The 22,350-nt window shown below is 36.2% G+C and overlaps 1 protein-coding gene across 4 annotated transcripts in view; it reads left to right on the top strand.

Annotated features, from left to right (window-relative positions):
* Nucleotides 1-22,350, top strand: part of WDR48 (WD repeat domain 48) — a 41,995-nt gene that overhangs the window by 4,936 nt on the left and 14,709 nt on the right. For 2 of the 4 annotated variants that reach the window (XM_079115613.1, XM_079115612.1), the window contains exons 2-11: nucleotides 7,289-7,429; nucleotides 9,835-9,913; nucleotides 10,521-10,603; nucleotides 10,718-10,847; nucleotides 12,673-12,761; nucleotides 13,133-13,234; nucleotides 17,382-17,606; nucleotides 19,424-19,498; nucleotides 20,388-20,490; nucleotides 21,698-21,795. In XM_079115613.1, the coding sequence (XP_078971739.1) occupies nucleotides 7,289-7,429; nucleotides 9,835-9,913; nucleotides 10,521-10,603; nucleotides 10,718-10,847; nucleotides 12,673-12,761; nucleotides 13,133-13,234; nucleotides 17,382-17,606; nucleotides 19,424-19,498; nucleotides 20,388-20,490; nucleotides 21,698-21,795 (1,125 nt within the window). Of the gene's footprint in view, nucleotides 1-7,288; nucleotides 7,430-9,834; nucleotides 9,914-10,520; nucleotides 10,604-10,717; nucleotides 10,848-10,878; nucleotides 11,043-12,672; nucleotides 12,762-13,132; nucleotides 13,235-17,381; nucleotides 17,607-19,423; nucleotides 19,499-20,387; nucleotides 20,491-21,697; nucleotides 21,796-22,350 lie in introns of those variants that run through there. The other 2 variants (XM_079115615.1, XM_079115614.1) reach the window with 2 other exon arrangements.

Genomic DNA, 22,350 nt, shown 5'->3' with positions numbered 1-22,350 from the left:
GGAATGGTGGATGCAAATTGGGAAGAAAATGAAAGAACTTTTTCGGGTGGTGTTAATGTTGGCTATGACTTTGAATGGGCTTGTATTATATAGGTGTGTTCATTTGTCATAAGTATCTATGGCACATTTCATTGAGTGTAATCTTACCTTAAAAATGATAAACAATTCTAGTTGGTGATATACATGCTAAAGTCTTGACAGAAGTGTTGTTGATGATGGGCAGTTTATTTTGAAAGGCATCAAAAAATATGAAGCAAATGGATGGATAGATATGTGGTAAAACAAATGTAGACAGTGTTAATTGAAGAATATATGTGGTGAATATGTGCGATTTAATTGTGTGATTCTTTCCATTTTCATGTTTTGAATTTTTCATAATAAAGTACTGGGAGGAAGTAGGCTTTAAAGATTTAAAAATAGTTAGATAGTGATTATCAGTGGAAGAGGGGAAAGTGAAATTTTTATTTATGGTGGTCAGAGCAGGCCTTGTGTGAGAAGCTGACTTTTCAGTAAAGGGTCTGAAGGAAAGGAGAAAACTGAAGAAAAAAGATATAGCCATACCACCACCTGGGAGAAGAGCATTCCAGTGAGATTATCAAACGCAAAGGTCCTGAGGTGAATGCTGGCCTGTTTGTGGACTGATAAAGAAGCTGTTATGGTTGGCCTGGGGCAAGTGAAACAGAAGTAGAAAATGAAATCAGAGAGGTGGTTAGAGGTCAGATCTTGTAGGGCCCTACACTTTGCAGTAAGCCCTGAGTGAGATGAGAAGCATTTGTTGGGTTTTGAGCAGAGGACTAACATGATGTATAGTAGTGCTCACCTCCCATATCTGCAGTTCATTTCTAATGTTAGCTGTGCTCAACTGCAGTCAGAAAATATTAAATAGAAAATTCCAGGAATAAACAATTTATAAGTTTTAAATTATGTGCTATTCCAGGTAGCATGATGCAATCTCATGCAGGCCCAGCCACCCAAGAGGTGGATCATCCCTTGTTCAAGGTATTCATGCCATTAGTAACCACCCATTAGTCATTTATTAGTCATCTAGGTTATCAGTATCTTGATCATCAAATCAACTCTCATGCTATTGTAATTCTTATTTTATTATTAATTAAATAACCAATTATTTTATAATGACCCCACAGCACCAGAATAGTGATGCTGGCAGTAATGCTTTCTTTAAGTGAAGAATTGAAAGTACAAACCTTATAGGTACGCATAGGGAAAAACAACATAGTATATAACTACTTGTGGTTTTAGTTATCCACGATTATCTTGGAATGCATCCCCCATGCATAAGGGGGGACTATTGTACATGTGTTTTAGTAGACTCAGGAGAACTTTTTAAAAATCCAGATGCTATGAGATAGTGATTCTAACCAGTGATGAGCAGGGATTGAATTCTGGATAAGTCTCAAATGTAGAGCTAGCAATTCTTGCTGACAGGTTTTGAGATAAAAAAGAAGTGAGGATGGCATCAAGGTTTTGAACTTGAGCAACTCGATGGGTGGAGTAACCATGAACTGAGAAGACTCAGGAATGGTATTTTGGAGAGAATTGTCAGGAGCTTGGTTTGGGGCAAATTCCAGTTGAGGTATCATTTAGAAATTCAAGTGGAGATAAGCTACATCCTGGAGGAGCCTGAGGGAGTCGCCCAGAGCATCCCATTTCCGAGACTGAAATGCTTTTAAGTCTCTCTCACTTTTTGTAAATGAACTTTTTGTTTATTCCATAATATTTTCATATTTGTTTTCATATTGTTTAGTTGCTATGGTAGAAAGAATGGGCTCCTAATCCCTGGAACTTGTACATATGTTAGTTACATGATCAAAAGGACTTTGCATGTGTAATAAGGTTCCAGACCTTAAAATAGAAGGATTATCCAGTGAGCCCTTAAAAGCAGAGGACTTTCTCCAGCTGGAGGCAGAAGGCAGAGAGATGTGACAGAAGAGAACTTCAAGGTGTGAGATGGATTCCACCCTCTGCTGCAGGAGAGGGCCACATGGAAAGGGTGAGAAGGAATGCAGACAACAGCTAGGAGCAAAGATGAACAGAGCCTTAATTGACAGTCAGCAAGGAAACAACACAGGGACCTTAGGCCTGCAATCCTAAGGAACTGAATTCACCCAACCAGGATGAGCTTGGAGGCAGGCAGTCAAAAGCATAGACTTCCTGGCCCTGGTCAGTTTGGGCCTGTGAAACCCTTGACAGAGGACTCACTTATGCTCAGCGTGGACTTTTTGACCTTCAGAACTGAAATAATAAATGGGTGTGTTTAAAGTTACTACATTTGTGTTGATTTGTTACAATAATGATAGAAAATCAACCTGATTACCTCTAAATAAAGTGGTGATCAAGGAGATATGTTTTTCTCATGGCTGTTTCTACCCTCTGGCATGCTACTAATAACTCTAGGGGTGTTTGGGTTTGAGATGCTGAGACAGATCACATGAAGTTCACTGAACCATCCATCTGATTTCTTGTTTAAGGTCCTAGATAATCCTTGAAGAAATTAACCACAGAGTGCTTACTGAGCCAGCTACAAATACTTACATTGTTATAAATTGACTGGATACTTGTTGCTGGGGCACTAACCTATTATTTGTTCCTTGTCAGAGTTCCTTTAATTGGTTCTTCCAAAATGCATTATTTCCTACTGATGACCTGGCTTCCCATCCCATTGCAAAACTCACATACCTTCCCCTATTTTTTTTAAGCAAATCATGGTGGTTGGATCTGAGTTCAATTTCTGCTTTAAGCTGTACTTTTTTTTTTTTTTTTTTTTTTTTTTTTGACAGTGCCTCCAGGCTATCAATATTTATTTGCAACTCTGTTTAAAGGCATTCTTCACTATTTAAGTACATTCTTTTTTTTTTAAGAAATTAGAATTTTATAGTTATATATAGTAGTTGGGTCCATCCTGATGAACTCATACATGCAGGGAAATCGATTTCAGTTTATCAATTTTCTTCCCGTTCTCTTTCCCGTCTCCCATTCTCCATCCTCTGCCCAAATAGACTTCTTTTGCTTGCCTATTAATTTATATTTGATTGTTAATCTATACGCTTGACTTTGAAGCTTTTCTGTGACCTTGTTCACTCAGTTATTGTTTCTTTCTCAGACCTCTTCTACTACTTTTTTTTTTTTTTTTTTTTTTTTACTTTCACCCCTTCTGCCTGCAAAAGCTTGCCTACATATTAGAGAGAAAAATTTCACTTGACTTGCTGTCATTTCTAGTTAACTCTTTCCCCCACGAGAATGCACTGTATGCTCAGCTTTTAAAATAGTGCCTGTCAACTTAGGGGACACTTAATCAATATTAGTTGAAAAAATTAAGTTCTGTTTTTCCTCTGTCTTTCTATATCCAGACTTTTCCAATGAATTTTAATGTGAAATGTCTTGGGATATATCAGTGTATATAATTTGTCTTCATTCTTTAATAACCACATGAGGTAATTTATTTAACTATTTCCTTAATAGAGATGTTGTTTCTATTTTTAGCATACTACATTAAAAATAGTAGTTATAAAATAGTAGAGAAAGTCTTATAAAAGTAAAAAAAAAAGACAAAGATATTATAGAATGCATAAAAGATGAGGATCAGTTTGAAAGTTTCAACGTCCAACTGATAGGATTTCCAGAAAGAAGAAAGAAAATAGAGATGATTATTAATAATGAATACAGGAAAATTTCCCAGACCTGAAGTACTGCAAGTGTCCACAATGAAAGGGCTTTCTAATTGCATAGCAAAATTAATGGTAAAAGGACTAAATGAGGAAATGTAACAAGAGAAAAAAACGGAAGAGCCTAAAAATATAGGGAGAGGGTATCCAGAAGAGAATGAAAATGAAGTCACATTAAAGTTGATTGAAACAGAAATCATTGAACTCACTGGCAGCAGGGGATGCTAGAGGAATTAGAGCAACATCTTCAAAAACCTTAGGGAATGTACTTTTGTTTTGTTTTGTTGGCAGTGTTAAGGTCAAACCCAGGCCTCACACAGCATTCTACTACTGAGCTACAGCCCCAGTTCTTTTTGTTTTATTTTGAGACAGAGTCTCAAGTTGCCCAGGCTGACCTCAAACTTGGTTCCTCCTGCCTCAGCCTCCCGACTAGCTAGTCTTACAGGCCTAGCCACTGTGCCTGGCCTTTCATGTTGCCTTTTAAGGTCCTGAGGCTGTACTTCGGCAAAACTGGGGAATGAACAAGGTGGAATCAAAATCCTGGGAATCATGACTCTAACCCCTGTTAAAAAAAGCAGCAAAGGTCGCACACACTGTGCCGGCGACCTGAAGGGTAAACCCAGTGTAGAGTTAAAATTTAGAGACAAAGACTCACTACTCTCAAACAGTAGGGAGTTTGGTTTTCATTACTATCTTTTAGTAGTGTTTGATTTTCTAAATACAGGGAAGAATTACTTTGATAATAAATTATACATTTTGAAAATAAAATGATTATGTCTGTTATAAAACAGACCATATAAAAAGACATAACTGAGTGAAAAAAAAATCACCATAATCCTGTCACTCAGGAATAACTGCTGGTATTTATTTCAAAATATATTATGTATTTAATATTTTGAAACACTTTCTCAATAGTGATTATTATGTACTATGTGTTGAATCATGCATATATCACTTAAAATATACTGTCTTCCTGAGTCAGTCTAGATCTACATCAACATTTTTAATGGTTGAATACTATTTTATAGGTGGGTGTGCCAGTTTATTCAACTAGGATAATTCTAATTTGTTTACATTTGTAATTACATATCCATAGTAGACATGTGAAGAAGTTATCCCAGACTTTGTTTGGCTAAGAATTACTCTGCACCTGGAATGACAGCCTTGATAATTATGTCATGCTCTGACCCTTGCCTGCAGGACCAGTCAGATAATCTAGAAGTCAGAAAATTAAGATTCAGATTTGCTACATAAGTCTCAGTTAAAGGCAATATGCTCCAGATAAGTGGCCTTGGAGTTCTAGAGAGAGGGATTGAACTTGGCATGGGGCCCAGAGAGAGAGAGATTAAGAGGCAGAACTTGACATTGAAGCCACCTTGGTTCCTGTGACTTTCCAATATGTTTCCTCTTGTATGCCAGGCACCATGGTGGAGACGGAGTGGTAGGAGGCGCAAGGCAGACAAGGTCCTTGCCTCTCAGAGCTTGTTCTAAAGGGAAGAAATCACAAAAATAAATAAATAATGGAGTGTGCTAAGAACTGTGAAATAAGTAGGATAATGCTGTCAGAGGGAATGGAATCGGGAAGACCTTTCAGAGGTAATCTTTCTAAGACAGAAAGGGTGAGGGCAAGCCAGAGGAGATAAAAACTGGGTATCCCTACGGGGTGGAAGGTTGAGGACTCTTCAGTAAACGAGAAGGTCCTGAGAAGGTCAGGGAAAGAGCTTGATGTGTTTGAGTAACAGAAAAGAGTTTAGGGTCACTAACATGAAAGAAGCTGAGCTGTTAGTTGGAGCTGAGTGTAAAGAATGCAGCATGAGAACCAATGAATTGAAGCAAATTTCTCTTTACATTTGGTTTAAAGGGAAGTGCCATGATTTGATTTTAAAAATGCCTCTTAAGTGATAGCTGTATTTTCTCCCCTTGAGCTCTGTTAGATATCCTTGTATTCTTATGTTAATTCTCAATTTTTTGAGAATTTTTTTGAACAACAACAAAGAATGTAAGCTGAGTTGAATAGATTTCAGTTGCAATTGCTTGCATCCAAAAGGTCAAGTTAAGAAAATTTCCTAGTAACTATTTGTGTATGCAACCCTGGCCCTTTCAAAGGATAAATTCTATTTTATTTATCCATTTGTCAGTTAATGGTCACTTGAGTTGTTTCTACTTTTTGGCCATTGTGAATATTGCTGCTTTGAACATTCTTGTACTTACAAAAGGTTTGACTTGTGTTTGGTCAAATGATCACCATCTTTCTTGTCATGCTGGAAGAGCCTTATTTATCTAGATACTATGTAAATATTCACCTGCCTTTAAAATTATTTGAATGATTATTTTATTAAATTTCAACTTTTCCATATAAAAATTCATTATGGTTTAAGATATGGAGAAGGAATACATAATTTTCCCCCAAAAGAATCATGAGCTCCTAAGATAAATTATTAAATACATTGCCTTCTTTGACTTGAAAAACTGTTTATATCAAAATAGAAAATTTATGATAGAAATTCCTCCTTCTTGTTATATGTTCCTATTATGGTACTCTATTGTAATTCCAGTAGCTTCATAATACCTTTCAAGATCTTTAAATTATACCCTGTCAATTACCGTTGTTTAAAAAATGTCTGTTACAAAAAAAAAAAAAAAAATTGTAGTTTATTTTGTCAACTTCTAGAAAGAACTTTAATGGTATTCTAACCAACATTGGGGTAAACTTACAGATTAGGCGAGAATTGCCAATTTTGATTCTTTTCATGCTGCAGTATTGCATGTCTTTATCCGATTTTTCTCCTTGTAAAATGTATTTATAGGAATTTATCTTGTATCTATTCTAAATGGTTCTCTCCCTCCCCCTGCCCTTATATTTTGAAATGGTTATTTTATTACATTAGAAAAGTTTTGCTTTTGACTATTAGCCAGTATATTGACTTTTTCTTAGTTATAATTCTTTTGGGTTGATTCTCATATGTTTTCCCAAGAAATAGACAGCGGTCACCAAGGATAACAAATTAAGAAAAAGCAACCCTGAGGAAAAAGTTGAGTTTATTAAAGGAACTCACAACTTCACATGGCGTTCTGCTTGTCAAATCAGGAAGGGCCTTTTTGAGGAAGCATATCATTTAAAGAGAAACCCAAAAGCTGTAATAGGAGATGGCCCTATTACAGGCAGAAGGGAGGACTTTCAAACAGGATGCCCCCTGTGCACAAGGGCCTGGAGCAAAAATGAGAGCAGGAATGATGAACAAAGCTCTTGAGGCTATGGTAAGGACATACATCAAATCATGACTTTTACCAAGCAGCTGGGTGTTTTTGAACAGAGGGGTTGCATTCCAATTTACATTTCCAAAAGATTACCCTATCTACTTTGTGAAAATGGATAAAGACAAACGAATAAAAGAAGAGTCCAATTAGGAGGCACTTGCAGTAATTTAGGACAAACCTGATGACTAAGTTAACTTCTCTGTTTAGCCCTTTAATCTTTAGAGTAAAATAAAATTTTTATTGGCTTGAAAAATAAGTTTTATATTGGAATTGTCCACTAGTAGGCTACATCTTTTTATTGCATGGCTTATAACATCATAAAAAGCATCTATTGATGTATATGTCAGGTTTCCTATGTTATTCGAGATGAAGTGGAGAAGTACAATCGGAATGGAGTCAATGCCCTACAGTTGGATCCAGCACTAAATAGACTTTTCACAGCTGGGCGAGACTCCATCATAAGAATATGGAGTGTCAATCAGCACAAGGTAAGGCAGGGATTAAGTTTGTGTTTATGTTTATGTTTAAAAATCTAGAATTTGTAAATTTGGGATGGTTTTTCCCTATCTTATGTGATGCCTTTTTTCAGTTTCTGATTTAATCTGAGCACTGAGTTTTTTAGTACACTCTATATTAAGACATTGAAACCAGAATTCTCTGAGCTTCTGAGAAAAATTACCCCCAGGAGACTTTCAGAAGTGTTTTAGCTAAGGCAAGGACTCTATAAACCAGGTTTGCTTTAAGAGCCCTTTGCCACAAAGGACCAATGATATTTGGCTGGTAGAGAGTGATTACTTTCAGCAGTTTTCCTGCTTCAAAGTCTGACCCCCAAAAGTCTCTTGGCAACCATACTTAAAAAAAAAAAAAAAAAAAAAAAAAGAAAAGAAAGGAAAGGTTTGAATATGCTTTTACATCATTTATGGGCAATATTGAACAAATATTTTATTTTCTTCATTTCAAAGTGATTGGGGTTCGAAATCTATAGGGCCCTTTCAGATTATATAAGATTAATATGAAACTCTGAGGACAGCATGCTCTTCTTCAGGAGTTTTAAAGACTGCTTTCTTAAACAGGGAACAGAATTTAAATATATGGAAAAATAAATCCCACATCAAATGGGATGGAACTCTTTTGGTATTTTACTTGAATACCCATATTGTGAATGTCAAAGAAAAGAAGATCAAGGAAGAAAAAGGAATATTTCCTGAGTTCTTAACTATGTGCCAGACACTCTTGGCACTTTTATCTGCCGTGATTCTAATTCTCACAGTAATCCCTCATGTCACCTCTTATGATTCATCTTTATAGGTGAGAAAGCAGCATCAGAGAAACCCATGGTTAAATGGCTAATAAGTGGCAGAGAATTAGAACCCAGTCTTACTTCAAAACCCTGATTCTAGACGTTGTGTTTTTAAAAGTCTATGTCTTTAGCAAGCTCTCCAGGTCTGATGTTCAGTGCAGAAAAAGATCTACTACTTAGTAGAGTTCCTAGACTTCAGTCCAGCAGGCTTTTAATTCTTTAGCCAGTGGAAGCAGTGGTGGCCCCAAGTCAAAAGTCAGAAAACTGTTTGACTTTTAAATGCACTTATATTTAAATTGAGATGTCACCTTACTGGGAATTCACAGTTCAAACAAATTAAGGAAAACTAATGTGCAAGAATCTGGAAATATTCCTAACCTGCCCTCAAACATCTTTTTTCTAGTCATCCTTTTATGACAGTATTAAGTAGCATCACTTTTCAGACATGAAGAGAGTTATTTTCTTTGCCCATGAAATGTCTCAAACTTGCCTGGTTTTGGTATAGGATGTAACTAAATACCGGTCTTTAGAAGGCCTCTCCTTGTAATTAATCCACATGAGGGGAACAAAAGAGTCTCCAATTACTGAATTGAAATGGTGACATGGACTCACTAAGTCTTTCTTCTCTGAAGGACTGTAGATAACATGAGGCAAATATTTCAAACTCAGAAGGTAAAAACAGCAGGAGGAGGAAACAGAAAGCAGAAGTGTTTGTCTCCCTTTGCCATGAAGCCAGACTCCTCATCATTTCTGCCCCTGCTGGCTGCTGTGAATCTTCACCACCAGATTCAGTTCTCCCCAGCCTGCAGATGTAAAACCCTTCCTGCAGCACTCTGCATCACACATAGTGCCTAGCCCAGAGCATAGCCTTCACCATCACAAGGCATCACAATTAAGTACTTATGCTGGAAACCTAACCTTTTTTTTTTTTTTTTTTTTTAATTAACTTTAAATCATTGTCTGTCCCTAAGGAATTCTGTTTGCTCTTAAAATAATATTTTTACTACCCACATAAAAATAAATAAACCAAATTATCCCTTCTGAACATTTACACAGTAGTGTTAAATAGTGCAAAGAGAAAGTTCACACATAATCCAATTAGTCCAGCAAGAGAGGTTTCTGTGGGTGTTTTGGAAGTAATACAAAGGAACACTTAATTCAGCCTGAGAAGGACGAATGACCATTAGGTGAGTGGTAATTCCAGATCTTAGCCTCATGGAAGAAATAGGATTGAGCCAGAGAAATAAAAAGGAGTGAGGAGGGTCAGCCTGGTAGAGCAAATTGGGCAAAGTTCAGGGACAAGAAACACCCAACTATTTCCAAGGAGATAAAGATCATCTTACATCCTGCCAGTGTGAGAGGAGAGTTAGAGTGGGAAACCTAACCTTTTGTTGCTGGTGAATATCCTAAACAAAACTGTTTCCATTGGTTTCTTTAAGCATCACCTGTTTGTAAAGTGTTACTGTGAATTCTGTTGTCATTTTTAAGACCGTAGAGCACCATGTTACATTAATTGAAGAATCTGAACAGATCTAGAATTTCTAATTATATTATTCTCTAATATAAACTCTTATAATTTTTCTTCTAATTCAGCAAGATCCATATATAGCATCTATGGAACACCATACTGACTGGGTAAACGACATTGTACTCTGTTGTAATGGGAAAACATGTAAGTATTTTTTTGGATTATTGAGCTTCCAAAAGTTTTTAATTCACTTTGATTTATTTTTATATAAACTTTTTCATTAAAGTATAAAATACACAGAAAAGTACACATACCTTGAGATTACAGCTTAATATAATTCAAGAAACACAAAATTGCCAGAAGCCCGCTTATGTCACCCTTTCAGTCATTGTGCCTTGCTCCAAGGTAAACACTCTCCTGTCTTCTGAACACCATACATTAGTGTTACTTGGATTTGAGCCCTGTAGCAATAGACTCATACAATATATACTTTTTTTTTCCTGTAGTCTTTTTGATACCTCCTTTGGTTTTTATTTTGGTAGGATCCATTTCTTGGTTTTGCAGTCTGAGAGAAATTTTTTTCTGTCAAATTAGTTGGGTGTTCACCTGGAACTTTAGAAAAGTTTGCCCTGCCTATTAAAAGAGTGTGTGTGTGTGTGTGTGTGTGTGTGTGTGTGTGACAAAAGGTAATAGGTTCTAGAGGGATCTTTGAAGAGTGTGAACATTAGTTTGAAATAATATTACTTTGTTGAGTTGTAAAGTTTTCATAATTCATAACTATTAAGGGTTTTGCTAATTCTTTGCCTCCTAGTAATATCTGCATCTTCTGACACGACAGTAAAAGTATGGAATGCACATAAGGGATTTTGCATGTCAACATTAAGAACACATAAGGTAAAACAGCTAACAGTTTTTAGTTTCTTTAATCTAATATTGAAATCTCAGCACTTTGGCTCATTTTTTTAATTGATCTACAGAGTAGATCATAGTATGTCTGTTCTATTACAGGATTATGTAAAGGCATTAGCATATGCCAAGGATAAGGAACTGGTAGCATCAGCTGGGTTGGACAGACAAATATTCCTTTGGGATGTGAATACTCTAACAGCATTGACTGCCTCAAATAACACTGTCACAAGTAAGGTGTTTGAAAAAAATTTCTTTGAAAGTGATCTGAGTTGACATAAATAAAGAATGGTTTATAAAACATCTTTGATAGGTTTGCATCGAGACAGTGGTTCATATTTTGAGAGTGCTTCTACCTACAGCGTTCTAGCCCCCAAGAGTATGATTGAACAACAAGGAGATAGTTCCTCACTGCAGTCTAAACATGGTAACTTCTCCAGGTGTAACCTGGTTATTTTTTGTACATGTGCATGTCTTAGCTCCCTAGCTAAAGTATAAGTCCCCGCGGGATAGTAAAGTCTGTCTTATCACTACTTTGTATCTCCCACAGCATTGCCTGGCGTAGACCGACAGGTATTTTTGAAGGAGGTGGTGATTACCTGACAAAATAGGCAGTTTTCTGATTTAAAAGTGTTATCATATATTAAGAGCTTTTGAGTTAATGGCCAAGATGGAAAGTACCCGGGGAAAGAAAAAGAAAGAAAATGTTTCCAGTGCCAGTTGAGAAGACCATTTCAGAGCAGCCCTAAAGAAACTAGCCAATTCCCGAAGAGCCCAGGGAGGATAGGGTGCTCTAGAGGCAATTCAGAGACATTCACAGCAGGTTAATAGTATGGCTATTTAATCAAATAATAGATCTTAGACTGTCAGTTTAGACTTATACAAATCTAAATTTGAAATTCAGCATCATGCTTGCCCCAACCTCCTAGAACCCTCTAGGCCAGATGTCAGAGGGGACTGTAGGAGCACATTTTTAACATAGCTTGGAGGTTTATGTTCAAGACATGGACCTGGACTATCTGGAACTCTACCTTTTAGGTCCAGCTTGTCATGACTCAGTGGAGTGCTCATAGTGACTTAACCAAAATTGGTCTAATGTAACCTAGTATGTGCCAAGAAGGGCAAGTCGGGAGATTGGTACATATAATTCCTTGAATATCATTTTACCCACCAGGAAATATGTAAAGATCTAAATTCTGTGCTCCCCTTGTTCCCCTTGATTTTTTTACCTGTACACCCTCTCAGTAATTGAGCAGCTAGTCCTTGCTGGGAGCTGTCCTGTCAGTAGGCTCTGTCTATATGTGAGGCCTTCCTCAAAGAGACACTAAAGAGGAGGGAACAAAGCAGTTAAAAGAGAATTGTCAGTAGGTCAGAGACTAGGCTTAGTGGATACAGCTTCTGTTGTTGCTTTGTCTTGCTTAGAACTGTTTAGAGATGATACCACAGATTTTTTTAAGATTACAGAAATCATACTAATAATAGTTAACATTTATTGAATACTTATAAGTAGGCATGTATTAATTCTATTACTGATAACTTCTCAGTATGTTTATTTATTGAAGTATTGTGATCATACTATATAGATAATTTTATATGCAGCTGTTTTTTCTTTGGTAATACTGAGTTTTGAATCATAGGACATGAACATGATTCTGCCATTAAGCATTACCTTGTTTTTTGTCCAAATTGGTGTGTGAAAATGAAATTTTTGTTTTGATTTGTATTTCCTTGAATAATAGTGAGTTTTTGGGCATTTTTTCCATATTCATTGGCGTATGTATATTTTTGAAAATGCATTATTTATGTGGATGGTTTTTAAATAATAGTGCAATTCAATTTAGCATATTGGGCTTGTGTACATTCAAATCTCTGAGAAAGATATGAATTTTGATAATGATACTATGGTTTAGAATTATCTCCATTATAGGTAGATTTCTTTTCCTTAAAGTACTCATAAAGATAAGATTCTCTAAATTGATTAAACTTATAATTTTTGCTGACTAGTAACTAAACAGCTGATGATTTTGTTAACATTTAATTCCATTTGTCCTCAATAGCTTCTTCTTTAAGTGGGAACAAAGATTCCATTTATAGCCTGGCCATGAATCAACTGGGAACAATCATTGTATCAGGGTCCACAGAGAAGGTAAGGGGAAGCTTAAAGAATATGTTTGAACATAAGAAACAAACCAAAATAATTGGTTTATTTTTTTATTGTAAATAACATTAGTAATCATTAAATATTTGGGCTGTGGTTTTTGCTTCAAGAATACTAAAAGAAAGGTGTTATTTGAATAAATGAGAACATAACTCTATGAGTACTGTGTACCTGGTAAGGTGGATGGGGAGGTTGTATATCTTCTGACATTAGAAAGGCTTCTTTCCTAAGGTTAGGAGCCATTGACTGAAGCAGTATTTCCTTCTCAGAATTTCAAGGTCATATAAAAAATGTCATCAGTTATTTAAATTTGATTGTGTTTTTATTCAGTTTGTGTAATATTCTCTTAAAATTCACAGGTTTTAAGGGTATGGGATCCAAGAACATGTGCAAAACTAATGAAGCTTAAAGGGCACACAGACAATGTAAAAGCATTGCTGTTGAACAGAGATGGCACACAGGTATGCAGTTTCACAATACTAATGACCTTGTCAGAAATATCCCTGCTTTGTATACTATTGCATAGGTTGATTTGAACCGAAACCACACATATAAATTGTGGCCTAATTTTTAATCTTGAAAATTTTTAATTACAAATATACTGGTCTGCATTTAAAACTATTCTGTTTGCATCACTTTTAATAAAGGCAGAACAAGAATTTCTTTAGAATAAGACAAGTGTATGTAATTATGGTGAATACAAGCTAAAATAGCTAAAAATGTTACCTGCATAAAGCAGAAGGAAGCTTTGGTTTTGAAATGTTTTACACTATTGTATTCTGTGGGAAACCTCACAGTAGTCTGATTTGGGCAGATTTCATCAGTTGACTATGTAGTCTGTAAGTTTAATTTCCTAGCGATGTTTAGAGTCAACATTTCAAAGAAAACACATCAGTAATGTTTGAACATTAGCTTTGTTGGCTATATACTTTGTGAATTAGAAATCTGAATTAAAGATTAGAGCTGAAACTAATGAAATAGAGAGTAAAAAAATAATAATACAGAGGATCCATATAATGACAAGTTGGTTCTTTGAAGATAAAATTGATAAATGCTTAGCCAAACAGAATGAAAGAAAGAAGAGACCCAAATTAATTAGAGATGAATTTCAGACATACTAAAATCCAGATGATCAGGAGGGACTACTTTGAAAACTTACATTCCAATAAATTAGAAAATCTAGAAATAGACAAATTTCTAGACACATAATGACCTCCCAAAATTGAACCAATAGAATTTAGAAAACTTAAACAGACCAATAATAAGCAATGAGATTGAAGAAATAATAAAAAGCCTTCCAACCAGTAATGAACTCTAAGCTGAATTCTCCCAAACCTTTAAAGAAGAACTAATACCATTGTTCGTCAAATTATTCCGTGAAATAGAAAGGAGAGAGGCTTCATTCTATGAAGCCAGTATCACCTTGAGACCTAAATCAGATAAAGACACATCAAGGAAAGAAAATTGCAGACCAAATTCTTGATGAACATAGATGCAGAAATCCTTAAAAATTGGTAGCAAATACTACTATTTAACCACACATTAAGATTATACATCATGATCATGTTAGTTTCATTCCAGGGATGCAAGGATGATTCAACATAGCAAATCAATAAATGTAACTCACCACATAAGTAGAAGCAAAGATAAAAATCACATAATTATCTCAATAGATGAAGAAAAGGACAGCATTCAGCACCTGTTCATGATAAAAACACTGAAGGAAGTAGGGATAGAAATAACTTACCTCTATGTCATAAAGGATGTATATGACAAACTCAACATCAAAGTGGTTGGGAGGAAAATAAAAGCATTTTCTCTTCAGGAACAAGACAAGGATGTCAACTCTCCTCACTCCTATATAACATAGTACTTGATATTTTAGCCAGAGCATTTAGGCAAGGGAAGAGGAAAATAATGGGTACAAATAGAAAAAGAAGTCATATTATCTTTGCTTGTTGATGACAGTCTAATATCTGGAAGACCAAAAAGCTTCACCAGAGGACTTCTAAAATTAATAAATTCAGCAAAGTAGCAAGATATAAAATCAGCATACAAAAATCAATAGCTTTTCTATACATCAGTAGTGAATCTGCTGAAAAAGAAATTAGGAAAATAAATCATACAGAGAATAAAAGACCCAGAATTGCCAAAGCAATTCTAAGGATAAAACAATGCTAAAGGCATAATAATACTGGTTTTAAATTATACTGTGTACCACAGAACCATAGTAACTAAAGCAGCATGGTTCTGAATTAAAAGTTGTTGCTCTTTGTAATCCTCATTTAGGAAGCTGAGGTAGGAAGATTGCAAGTTCAAGGCCAGCTAGGGCAACCTGGTGAGACCCTGCCTTAAAATAAAATGAAAAGTTCTGGAGATGCATTTCAGTGGTAGAGTGCCCCTGTTTTCAATCTCCAGTACTGCCCCCTGCAAAAAAAAAAAAAAAAAAAAAAAAAAAAAAAAATGGTTGCTCTCTGTTACTCTTTTGTAGTCTTAGAATACTTATGACCATCAGAGATTATTTTTGTACCAGGATTAACAGAACTCTGTTTCCTCTTCTACTTACAGCTGCACACTCAGGGTTTGGACCATATCATTTATCTGTTGCAAATTGCTGAGGCAGTGAGGACTTCAAGCAATCATGATTGTCTGTCTTTGCCTCTTTAAGTTGTTAGACTTTACTTTCTACAGATATGTGGCCTGGGGTCTGAGGGATCAAAGCTTTACTGATTGTATTGCTGCTTCAGAATAGCACCTCCTCAGGGAATGGGAAGCCCCTCCTTGGCTCCCACCCCATAGGATGCCACAGTTCTCCCACACACAGGTTGAAGGTCTGCTAGTAAAATTTCCTTGACAGTTTGATAGTCTTTCGGTTCCTTGTAAAGTAGTTGAAATAGGAGACAACCCCTGATACTCCTAGCAGTTTGTAGATCTCTTAGTATATGTTTATTTAATTAAGCCTGCCCAGACTTCTAAAGGCCCCTTAAAGTCACAAGGCAGACCCGTAAATCTTTAACATTCCCCAAAACCTCATCAATGCAAGCACCTTCCAAATCATGAGGGCTCTAACAATCTTCTTTGAAGCTCTTTGCTTCCTTAATTTCATACTCTAGCATCAGCAGTTGCTTACTCCTTGGGGCCATTCTTTTTCCCAAGGAAATGAAGTTTTTATCCTCTTTGCAAGTCACCACAGTAACTGGTCCAGAACACTAAGCATGCTAAATGTGGATGTGGGGTGGCTAATTCTGCCTATTTCTGTTAGATTCAGTGTGCTCAGCCCTAATTTGTGTGCTGTCAACCTCTATGTTGTTGACTCTTCAGAGCCTTCAGAAATTAATGTTAGTTCACTTGAGGCTCAATTGGGAGGCGTACAAGGTCACAGAGAGTGAGTGGTAAGCCTGGAACTAGATCTTGCTTCTGAGTCCTGTCAGTAGGAACTACAAGACTTGGCAGGATGTTAAGAATCTGGGGCCATGAGAGAACGAATGAGACAGAGATGTGACTTCAGGTCTCCGAAAGGCTTGTTGACCTAGTGCAGTGTTTGTGAAGTTTAGGGTGCGTCGGAATCGCCTGAATAGTCTGTTAAACTCCACTACCTCACATTAGGTCTGGATGGGACCCAAGAATTTACTTTTTTTTTTTTCTTTTCATTCAAGGCGAGAGAAGGAATCTAAAAGATTGTACAGAATTCTAAGAGGTCTGATCAATTTTTTTTAATTGGTTCTTTTTATATATGATATGCAGAGCTAATCCAAAATAAGGTGAGGGTAGTAAGAAGATAAAAAAAGAATAGAAGAAAGATTAGTGGAATAGATAAAGGGGAATGAAGGAAAGGGAGGAGGAGGGGTGGGATAGGGAAAGATAGTGAAATGAATCTGACATAACTTTCCTACGTACATGTATGAATATACCACAGTGAATTTCACCATCATGTACATCCACAAGGCACTGATTTAAAAAAATAACTAAGTAAATAGCAGAAAGATCAGTAGGCTAGAGGGAAGGGAACAGGGGGTGGGAGGAAGGAAGGAGAAAGGAAGTACTGAGGACTGAATTAGAACAAATTATATTGCAGGCTTTTATAATTATGTCAAAATAAAGAATTTACATTTTTAACAAGTTGCCAGGGAGACTGATGCTGCTGGGACCACTGCCATTTAACTTCAGCTGTTTTTACAGTCCATCTCCCTGCTGGTTGTGGTGTTGTACACATATAACCCCAGCTATTTGGGAGACTGGGGCAAGGGTTTGGCAAGTTCAAGGCCAGCCTAGGCAATTTAACAAAACCTTAACTCAAACAAACAAACAAACCCCCCTCCCTTAATAATAGATACTCAGAACAGGAATTGCCTATAGGATTTACTAATAAAATCCAGGTGGCTAGGTAGAGAATATAAAGGCAGTTTTGCTCAGCAGTATCCCCTGCCTAGGCATGCACTGTTGGCCTTTGGTCATTTCAGACTGTTGTAGATGCCTGTCAGAAGCCTTTATCAGAGAGAAAAGTTGTTAGATATGTGTGTTTAACTAGAGTCAGTGGAGCACCAGACACAAGGTACAGAAAGCAAGTACTTCTTAATGTATGTCTGCCTGCCTTTTGTTTGTTTGCAGTGCCTCTCTGGTAGTTCTGATGGAACAATTCGTCTTTGGTCCCTTGGCCAGCAGAGATGTATAGCAACATACCGAGTCCATGATGAAGGTGTTTGGGCTCTGCAAGTCAATGATGCCTTCACACATGTATATTCTGGAGGAAGGGACAGGAAGATTTATTGTACTGACTTAAGAAACCCTGATATTCGGGTGCTAATTTGTGAAGAAAAAGCACCAGTACTCAAGGTATGTCAGACATTGTAGTTTTACAATTAAGGTTGTTAAACTTATCAGCCAAGTACACCAAAGTCTGTGTTAAAACATGAATCAACTGTGGGGTTAGACAAAATATCTTTTGTCATAGATAAAACTTGACAGGGAAAGGAAGAGTGGGTGGAAGAGTGTCAGTCAGTGTTTGTTCCAGCACTGGCGGGTCAGTGCTGGAACAGTAAAACAAAAGTAAGTCACCTGTAGAAGAAATTGTGAGTTCTCAGGTTTGTCAGGGTTGCACAGCCCTCCCAAATTCTAGTGCAATTATCTCATACTTGCTCTTGTACTTGCCTTACTGTCCTGACTTGTCCTTAGAAGTTTGAGCAGTTAAGGTTACTTTGAGCAGACGGTAAATCAGGGGAGGTCTGGGAAATGTCCGTAGTTTCAGGAGTAAAGAGGTGAACAAGTATTCCTGAAGGAGAAAAGAGAGCAAGCTCCTTCCTACTCCACAAGTTAATCACCTCAAAGCCATTCTTATGATCAAGATCTGTGATATGGGCAAAAGGAGACCCGAAATAGATGGCACACCATTATGATCAAACCAGTAATCCTTTAGAGAAGCAAACAGTTGAGGCTGAACTGGAAATAATACACAGTGTGTGGACAGACAGCAGGTTGATGGAGAGAGAAGCCTGGAAGAGAAATATTCTGCCAGACTCTCTTGACTATGGAGAAGAGACTAAAAGAACTTGGCACAAACATAACCATGTATTATAAAAAACAGTAATTACTTTGAACTGAGATGAATTCCTGATAGCCAGGAATCTAGCCCTGTTTCTATTGCTCTAGAACTATACTTTCCTAGTATTGGGAGAATAGTGAATAAATGTAAAGTGGTTGCACTTGTGTAATATATAAATGCACATAAGGTTGTTTATATGTGTACAGCACTTTAAAAATACAGAAGGATATGTGGTAATCTGTTCCTGGGTGTCCCATTCTTAAGTAAGGGTACTTGTCACTTTTGCTTTGCAGTTAAAATTTTTTTACTACATTTTCAAAGAAAAAAGAAATATATTTCCTTGTTATTAAGAAAGAACATAAAAACTAAGGTAGCAAAAACAAAATTATTAAACGTTTTCATTATTTTGACTGTATCCATTTAGGTCCCTCAAATTAACCACACTTAAAACTTTCAGTCCTAAATAGAAAGAATCATACTCTGTGTATGTATAATTTGCTAAAATACATTCTACTGTCATGTATAACTAAAAAGAACAAATTAAAAATTAAAAAAAAGAAATGATAGGCATCCATATTAGAAAGGGAGAAGTAAAATTATCTCTGTGCACAGATGATATCATCTAATATATTGAAAACCCCGAAGATTCTGTCACACCAAAACAAGAAGAAAAAAACCATTAGGACTAATAAATGGAACAAAGTCACAGGATACAAAATCAATGCATAAAAATCAGTTAAGTATCTACGCAGTAAGAGGGAACAATCTGAAAAGGAAATTTTGAAAATAAATCCATTTACGATTGTGCCAAAAAGAATGAAATACTTAGAAATTAGCCTTAAAAAACAGAAGGGAAAAAAAAAAAAAAAAAAAACAACTTTCAGCCACCGTTTTCCTGAGAAGTGACTCCTAGTACACTTTTATAGGACTATGAATTCCTTTACCAAAGAGAGTCCTTATTCTGGTCATCTGAGCTTTTAACATGTGCCCTGTGTAGTGAACATGCAATTGTTAGAACAAATGAGTTGATATTTAATAGCGTGTTAGCTGAGCCTGGCGATTCAAAAGAGTCAATCTTCCTCGAAGCAGTATTTCTGTGCTTTGTTTTCAGATGGAGCTTGATAGATCAGCTGATCCCCCTCCTGCAATCTGGGTTGCAACAACTAAGTCTACAGTAAATAAATGGGTAAGTGAGCCACTGAATTCCTAGCAGAGGTCTGTAAATACATGACTTATTATCATGGACCTTCCATGTACCAGTAGGCAGTGCTCAATGTGACCCTGACTCATATTATGTCTCTGAGAGTGGCAAAAACCTGAAAGCCCCTATGAACCTAGGTGTGATCCTGAACTTTCTGAAGTTACTAGTCTAAATAAAGCCGTGATACCTTTGTCATGAGCCAGGATACATGTCTGATATGCTTAGAACAGGCTCTGTTGCCGATAAAGCCAGTATTAGTACAGCTTCCAGCCTCATAAGGCTGCACTGAAAAATAGGCCATCCAGGTACCAGCAAGGCAGATCCTCATCAAGATTCTTATTTTTCTACATGTTAAGAGAAAGCAGAAAATTGTGCTTTCAAATTTATGTCCTTTTGCTTCGTAACATGAAGAACAGGGATAAAAATGGAATAGCAGGGATAGAAGTCATTTAAAGTACCATTAACTTTGAAATCTTAAAGAAAATTGAAGTTTTCTTGCATACCAGACTATTTGGGGTTTACAAAGGAAAAGTTGTTTGTATTTTTATTTATATTCAGGTCAGATTCCCTTTCAGAATACTTATAAAAAGTATTATTTATCTTGTCTAACTTTCCTTGTGCCAGTTTGTGATCAACATAATTTTACCTGGAAGAACATTCCTTCTTTTGTACCTAGTTTTTTCTCCAATAAGATGATATTCCCTCCCTGATATTTATTTTTTAATGATGGTACTATGGCTAATATTTTTTGGTTGCTGTAGTAGTTAAGTTTTCTCATTTGCTTGTTCTTTAAATTTATTTTTCTTGCCACTTAAACAGACTTGCAAACCATGTAAAACAGAAAATGATTAAACAACAAATTTTGTTCCTTTAGACATTGAAGGGAATTCATAATTTTAGAGCCTCTGGAGATTATGACAATGACTGTACAAATCCTATAACTCCCCTTTGTACACAACCTGACCAGGTTATTAAAGGTGAGTAAGAAGACTGAAAGGTATTATACCTTTTATTGAAGTTAATGATAGTTACTAAAAGATTGACAAGAACAAAGGTAATGATCTTTCTGTAAATTTAATTTTGATGTATGCAAAAGACTACGTATGATGGGTTTATTTTTTAGTATAAGAAAAAGTTACTTTTAAAAATGCTATTTAGTGACTAAAAAATGGGCTTTTTGAGTTTATTAATATGTATGAATTGTACATGTTAATGGGGCTCAGTGTGATGATACATGAATGCAGCAAGCACTGGTCAAATCTGGTCTCCTTTTCCACCATCATCTGCCCCTAATCATCTGCCTCTAATAATCACTATTCTATATCTGGGTCACCTTTTCTGTTTTAACTTTTATATGTAAGAGAACATGCAGTACCCCCCTGTGTCTGAGTTATTTTGTTTACATAATGTCTCCAGTTCCATTAATTTTGCTGCAAATGATAGAATTTCATTCTTTATGACTGAATGATATTCCATTGTGTGTGTGTACATCTATAGCATACCAGAGAGATGACCTGTATGCCCATGTTTATGGCAGCACTATTTTCTTGAATTGATTTTTAGGCCCAGCAGCAGAATAAACAGGGTAAAGCCTGTAGCCACTTTGTAAAGTATACAGGGTTTAATGTTGTCTTTTGGCATAAGTCAGAAAAGACAGACGTAGCCCTCAAATTCTAATACTTCCTCTGGTTGTGGCAAAAAGCAGAGTGTGTTTAATGTGTTAGAGCTTGGGATTAGAATCCTAGGTGGTGCCTTTATCTTTTGTTCCTAGATGTTCACACGCCTACCTTTAGAGTAGGGTAGCCATGTAAGAGGTAAAAGAGAAGGAGATGGGGACCAATTCAGAGATGAACTCTCATTTGAACTTTACTCATGAATAAAACTGTTGGCTCTCAAAATTTTCCATTGGTAGTAAATGGCCCCTTGAAGTGAAGAGTCCTTTAATCTATATTCTGTTACTAAATCAGACAAATTTTTTTGTTTATAAATTCAAATAATGAAACATAAATAACTGATTGACCTTAAAGTACCTTGCGTATATTATATAATCTTTGGACTTGCCTTGTCCTTTCTGATAGCTCATACAGCTAATGTTTCTGTTACATGCCAGTTAATAATTACTGCCACACTATAAATTTAAATATGGAAAGATTGTCTCACTAATTGTGTTTTTTCCCCCTTTAGGGGGTGCAAGTATTATTCAATGCCACATTCTTAATGATAAGAGACATATATTAACCAAAGATACCAATAATAATGTGGCATATTGGGATGTATTGAAGGTAAGTATCTTTTTGAATTAAATATAGCTTGTTGGATCATATACCCCCTTTATATTTCCTTTTACATATATGATAATCAAGACAAAATATGTCAAGTTTTAGTAATACCTTACTTGGGGGGTAGATTCTTAATATGTGAGTGTTACAGTTTATCTTTTTAAGCACCTATCTGAAAAGAACTATTTTCTCTGATTAGTGTATTACAGATTGTGTTATATGCTGCCTTACCTTAAAATGAACACTTTTGAAGTTTTTCATTGTTTACACTGTTTGTTTGACTGGATAGTTCCTTAGTGTTAGAGAAAGGCTGTCCTATGCACTATAGAAGGGTTTAGCAAGAACAAGAATTTAAAGGTATCCTGTAGATGGCTCATGGAGGTAGGACATTTCAGGAAGGGGAGGGAATGACCAGAGGTATTGAGTAGGAAAGGCACATGCTTTATTTAGATCAAGGTAAACAATTTTGTTTATAAGGGAATGGTGGAGGTATAAGGATAAAACATGGCACTTAGGTCATTTCCCAAAGAGAAGTTGCAAGTTCCAGAGTTGACCTTT

The sequence above is a fragment of the Sciurus vulgaris genome, assembly GCF_902686455.1.
Source record: "Sciurus vulgaris genome assembly, chromosome: 16".
NCBI lineage: Eukaryota > Metazoa > Chordata > Mammalia > Rodentia > Sciuridae > Sciurus > Sciurus vulgaris.
Note: the sequence above shows the minus strand (reverse complement) of the source record. Positions and strands in the feature narration are given on the sequence as shown.